Source organism: Euphorbia lathyris, chromosome 9 (genome assembly GCF_963576675.1).
Source record: "Euphorbia lathyris chromosome 9, ddEupLath1.1, whole genome shotgun sequence".
Taxonomy (NCBI): domain Eukaryota; kingdom Viridiplantae; phylum Streptophyta; class Magnoliopsida; order Malpighiales; family Euphorbiaceae; genus Euphorbia; species Euphorbia lathyris.
Genome location: NC_088918.1, coordinates 71,098,437 through 71,105,112, shown reverse-complemented (window position 1 = coordinate 71,105,112; position 6,676 = coordinate 71,098,437). Strand labels below are relative to the sequence as shown.

At 30.0% G+C, this 6,676-nt stretch overlaps 1 protein-coding gene across 1 annotated transcript; it reads left to right on the top strand.

The window, feature by feature from the left end:
• Positions 1-779: 779 nt before the first annotated feature.
• Positions 780-3,747, top strand: LOC136205416 (phospholipase A2-alpha). The gene is made up of 4 exons (XM_065996006.1): positions 780-1,027; positions 1,121-1,163; positions 1,262-1,387; positions 3,297-3,747. Exons 1-4 carry the CDS (start codon positions 782-784, stop codon positions 3,470-3,472), a joined length of 591 nt encoding a protein of 196 aa, XP_065852078.1. The 5' UTR covers positions 780-781; the 3' UTR covers positions 3,473-3,747.
• Positions 3,748-6,676: the final 2,929 nt, after the last annotated feature.

The following is a 6,676-nucleotide window of genomic DNA, read 5'->3' as shown; positions in this document are numbered from 1 at the left end:
TCTTGAGGGTGGTATTGATTGAGAAGTATTCTCTAGCTCTTCCTCTATCTGGCACTTTCTCTACGTTGATCCCTTTCAATTAGTTCCCGTGTAATTGTGGGGAAAACATTTTCATATTCTTCTTTCAAAAACTGTAAATGGTTTCTCTTTTCCGATCAAAACCGAAATACTGAAAATAATTGATGAGTTACAATCCGAGAACCTCGGAAATAGATGGTTACAAATCAGAGAAATTGGACGAGGTATATTTTTCGTGAAAATATACGTTATTTCTCCTAGGCGGTCACGGAAACCGCCTCGCCAAATGTACCTTGTCCAATTTCTCCGACTCGTAATCATCTATTTCCCGGGTTCTCGGATTGTAACTCATCAATTATTTTCAGAATTTCAATTTTGATCGGAAGAAAAAAACCATTCATAGTTTTTGAAAGAAAAATATGAAAAAACAAAATTGTCCAGTAGGGAGCGGTAAATAACAACACCCTTAGGATGTTTTGAATCTCCACTTTAGGATTCTAATAAGTCTAGATCTAACAGTTAATGACTAAATACTACATACTCATTAAGGTCAATATGATTAAAACCATTAAATCTAGACTTATTAAAATCTTAGGATGAAAATTCAAAGCATCTTAAATTTTAAATTTAATAAATCTATATCTAACGAGGAATTAACAATTGAACATATAGTGGTAATTTGGACACTTTGCCCATAAAAGAATAATAAAATTGAAAATGTGGTGTTTAAATGGCGTGAAGAAGAGGGAAAGGAAGGAGGTACATGCCAAAAACGAGTCACGAGCTACTACAAGACAAACCTCAACGTTCCTTGTTTCCTTCCTCACACTTTTTCACTCTTACCCATACCCAAATCTTTCGCCAAAACAATCTCCAATTCTCTCTCAAACGCAAAACAATGGCGTTTTTCATTTTTCTAGCTTCTTCCGCTTTTGCCCTTGCCTTTTCCTCTTTCTCCGTCCATGCCCTTAACATCGGTGTTCAAACTACTGATTCCGCCATTGCTGTGGTTCGTTTCCCCCCTTCCGTCTTTATATTCAGATAACTCAGTCAATAATGTCTTCAATTGATTTGTCTTTTTCGTCGATTTTGTTTTGTTTAGAGTAAAGAATGCAGTAGGAAATGCGAATCCGAGTTCTGTTCAGGTGCGAAATCATATCGATCTAATTGTTTGTTTGTTTGGATATTGTGATTGATTATCAAGGATTGGGGATTTTGATTGTGTTTAATTTATTAATTGCAGTGCCGCCATTTTTGAGATATGGAAAGTATTGCGGGCTTTTATACAGCGGATGTCCAGGCGAGAAACCTTGTGATGGACTTGATGCTTGTTGTATGAAACATGACGCCTGTGTTCAAGCTAAGAACAGTGAGTTTCACTTCATCTCTTTCTCTTCTTCATCGATTTTAATCTCATTTCGTCGCTATATTTCAGTTTTTTTTTTTTTTTAAGAATAGATAGATATGCCAACATTGAATTCTGTGGATTCACATTTTACTGAAGTAGTTTGGAGTTGAATGCATATATTGAGAAGCAACTTTCTCTTCAATCACAAACGATCAATTAGTGCCAGAAAAGTCATGATTCTTCAATTTTAGTACTAATTGGATCATTAGAGATAATTGAAGTAGGAAAGGTAAAAATAATATTGATTCGATATTAAGTTGTGCAAAATGGGAAATAGGTAGATTCTATGGTTGTTTGATGATTATTGTTGCTGTGTTTGCTTGATTCATAATTTCACGAATTACCAAAAATATCTTAAATAACAAAAGGTATCTCTTTGCAAATACTTGATCAAATTTATTTGAGCTGAATTTAGACATTTCTAATAGGGTTAATTACAATTACTCTTTTGAGATTTAATGTTAAAAATAGGGGAAATTAAAAAAAAAAAAAAAAAAGTGGGTTCATAGATGTTTCAAATAGATGAATGTAATATCTTTTTATAAGAAAAAAATGTGATTCAGAGAGTTAGCAAAGATGGAAATTTGATCAACTGTTTCGGTATTTGATGATCGATGATTTGTTGATTTTGTTTGCATCACACGATGAAATTGATTCTACTAACATGACACAATAAAATATTAACTTTTAATTACATGTCGTGTTGACTTGATTATGTATCAAACGAAGTTAGATAAATCATTTGTGTTACTAACTGTGTAATATGTTTTTTTGTAACAAAAAAATAATACATTTCTCTATTTGCAAATAGTTAAAACTATGGACATTTTTATTTGTACTTTCCCTAAAAAAGTATTTACATTTCTTTATTAAAATTAATATTTTTTTTTCAATTCTATTCTATGCTTTTCATTATAACCATTCCTCTCCTCTGATATTTGATTAAAAAAAATAGTTGTAACTCTTGTTATTTAAAAATGATTAATTTCTTTTTTTTTGACTCATAAAAATGATTAATTTCAATCTTTAAGATTTGAAAAGTTATATTTATAAACAATTTAACGATAGTGGAATCAAAAAGAGTATAGCTCAATTGGGTACATCTAAATTAGAGGTTATGGGCTTGAGTAGCTAACTACAAATATAAATACTTTCTCCATTCCTGAATATAAATCATTTCATAGTATTTCACATAAATTAAGAATATATTGGTTAACTAAAAAAATTCTCTCTCATATGACTATTGAGGAATAAGCATTGGAATATTAAAAAACACATTTATCAATACAAAAAAATTTAATATTTGGACCAAAAAAGTTTTTGGAATTCTATAATGATTTATATTTAAAAAAAAAAACTAATTTATTACAATGACTTATATAAAGGAATGAAGGGAATAGGAAACAACATCCTAATCAAACATACCAATGTCAACAAATTTAGGGAGAAAAATGTGTAAAAGGTCTTCAAAATCAACCTTTTTCTTATGTGCACGTCTTACCAACATTCCAAAAAAAATCGAGTTAATGTTGTTATGTTCAAAACTTTAAACAAAGTTATAATTTTTGTTTAAACATATAATCTGCTATAATAATTGTTTTGATTGGGGAATCCATGTGTTCTTTTTAATTTGAATTGTGCACATTCAATTGTAGTTTTGTCATAATTATTGAGAATTATTTTGTCGGTGTCATCAAAGTATAAAAATAAGTAAACACATAATTTGGGATAGGAATTATAAAAAAAGGACAACTACAGGCCCAATTTGTTATTTGTTTTGTGTTGAGTGAGGTTTGGATGTATCTAATAATTAGAACAGACAAGAAAATTGAATGAAAGTAACATGGGGTGGTGTGCCTGATACATACAGATGATTATCTAAGCCAAGAATGCAGCCAAAACTTCATAAACTGCATGACAAAATTCAAAAACACAAATGGGGTTACTTTCAAGGGAAACATGTGCCAAGCTGATCAAGTTATTGAAGTTATTTCTATTGTTATGGAAGCTGCTTTGCTTGCTGGAAGATACCTTCACAAGCCATGACTCCTCTTTTTTAACCCAATACTCTTTTACTTCACTTTTTATCTCTTAACATTTAAATATATCACAACATTCTTCATTTTATCTTTTTGTTTTATTTTCATTTTAATACCATTTATCTCATTGGAACCAACAGTATTCTCATTTATCCATTCATGATGCTTAATTTTTGTATTATATATTTTCTTTAATTGGCAATCAATTTTATATCACATTAGTTGTTTATGAATTGGGGGAAATATTATGTGGGCATTATAAAAAGAGAATTGTTTTGAGCAGGTGTTTGTTTGTGTTTGCCTTTTCACTTTAAAATTAAGAGTTTTAAACGTGTGGCTCTACTTTTTTCCAACAGCAAACCGTAACAACAACAATAAATGATAGATATATTTCTTATGGGATATGGGTCAAATTTGTCTCAAAAGATTATTGAGAATGTTAGGAATAAATGCAATTACGATAAACGAAGAACAAGCAAACACACAAGAATTATTTACCCAGTTCGCCACTCAATATGAATGACTACGTCTGGGGCACTACTAAGCCAGGATATTTCACTATAACGAAAGAGATCCGGATTACAGAGAAAGAGCTTACATTTATGCTCCTCAAGAAACCCTAATCATCCAAAAAAAAGGATCGCTACAGTTGGACCCATCACTTCAGTTGGGCCTATCTATTAGTCTCTAAAAGCCCAACAGAGGAATGTCAATTTTACCTTTATTATATAAAATGGTGTAATATTTCTGCTAATGGTGGAAATTTTAACTCAATTTTTCATTTTCTTTAGGAATTTTAAATATAAAGAAAAGAATAAGGACTAATAAATCTGTTCCCTTTCTCTATTTGATCTAAAACTTTAACTCTTCATTTTCAAATGATTTTTTTTGTTAAATTGTATTTAATAACCATATATTTCTCAATAGAATTTGTTGGATATAAAAAATGAAAGACACGTTATACCTTGTGTCAAAGTGTTCTCCATGTGTCAAAAAGAAATGTCAAAGAGACAAAATTATAAGAACTCTTTAGGGAGCAATTCAAGTTTTGGAATTATTAGATGCATTTGGACAATAATATAAGTTTATTAAATGTAACTGGATAAAAATAGTAGTTAGTTGTCTTGAACTATAGGAGCAACATATATATTAAGCCAAAAAATAAATTGGAGTATTATAAAAGAATAACATTGCACCAGTTTTTACAATAAGGCAAATTTAATCATCATCCCATGAATTTGTTATATTTACCCATTTACCCATATACTTGGGGCATGATTTGTCATTTTAGCTCATCTACTTAAATTTTGGCAGGTTAAGGCATAATTTAGCCTATAGTTATTGAAGAAGAGCATATTTAATTTTCACGTACAGAACAATGAAATATTAAATCTAACGTTTATTTTACAGTGTAATTATAAATTTCATTAATGAAAGATGTGTTTCTTGTTTTCATTAATAGAAGATGTGTAATCTCAAGCCTTATGGAGTTGTCTGAGTACCGAAGAGCGGAGGATGACTAGAATATGAAAAAAAAACTCATCTTCTAATGATGCTTGAAATTGCCCAGTTTGGTAAACATCAGGCTTAAGACTGCATTGTTTTATAAGTGGATCCTAAATCCTCTCTCATTCTAACCATAAGATTAAATTTAAATTATTCTTTGATTTTTCGCCACCTTGTCCAGATTAAGATTCCTGACAGTAAGGATTAGGGCAAAATTAGAATTTAAAGAAAATATAAGAATAGAAGAGAGAAACAGATAAATATTAATAGAAAATAGAGGGTAGAGGGTAGAAGGAAGAACTTTCATTAATAAAATCTATTTCATCCGTTTCATATTAAATGTCTTTCTAGAGATTTTTTCTTATTTCATATTACATGTCATATTATATATATATATATGATCAATACATATTAAATCATCTTATGTGTACTAGAAAGCGTGAGTTTATGAAGATTAATTAAAATAATTGGCTTATTATATAATAAATAAATAGTGGAATTAATAAATAAGCGACAACGAAGTTTTTTTTTCTAATATCCTTAATTTCTATATAACTCTCCAAAAAGACATCTAATATGAAACAGAAGGAGTGATATGTTACGCTGTAAAAATGGAGAGTCTAAATAAGAAAAAAGTATTGCTGACATGGAATTAATTACAGTACATACAACTGTACTATTTATAACTGTTGCAAAGGTAAATAACACTTCAAAAACAAAAAGAAAACAATTAGATTTAAGTAATTAACTTGTTCTAATTACTTCTTAGAACATGACAATACTTTCCCTTTAGAACGTATAAAAGCAGAGAATTGAGCTTGCTAACACCAATCTGAAGGTAGATTTAGGTTTCAAATCCTCCGTATCATCCTTCGAGTGGATTTTTAGGAGTTTGGCTTGCCGAAGGATAGCAAACCAATCTGTAGGATAATATGCATTTGTACACTTGTTTTCTTTAAACGGATTATCTCCCAAATGAGATAATATGCATCATTCTTTTGATTTATTGAATGTATTATTTTAAGAGTATGATATGGTCCTAATGTATTATTCTTTTAATTTATGCGGATGATATAATTGTAAAGAGTATGACAGTAGAAGAAAATGCTTCAGGCCTAGATTCGGTCTTCGCTACCTTGCAGAAGTACAACCTTAAGTATGGACGCATTTGGAACCTTCAAAGTACCACTTTAGATAGGTAGTATTCAATGAAATATAATAATAATGTCTTCTCAGAACTTCATATTAGTATATCATATTATAAAGGGAGCATTCTCTTGCTCAATTGGCTCCCAACAGGCATTGCAACTGCGAGCTCGTTGTCCAGCTACAATATGCGTGAATGCATACATTCTTAGCCCGTTATACATCGGTTTTTCTCGCAACGTCCTGATGAATAATAAAAGGATAAAATTGCCCCTGAATTATTTGTCCTAGACCGATGGATATATAACTTGGCCATTTCTCCGGATGAAATTAGACACGCCATGATAATTAATTAGTAGTGAGTCAAGACAAAAAAAAAAATAGTAATAAATTTTGTGAGAATTTTTAACCAAATGTCACCATGTATAATTATGTGGAAATTAAATGAATATTTTATTAGCTTATAATTTTCAATTTAAGTACTTTGTATATAAAAACAAGGTTTAATACATTATTTGCTTCCTAAACTTGTCAAGAAAAAAAATTTGATTGACCACTT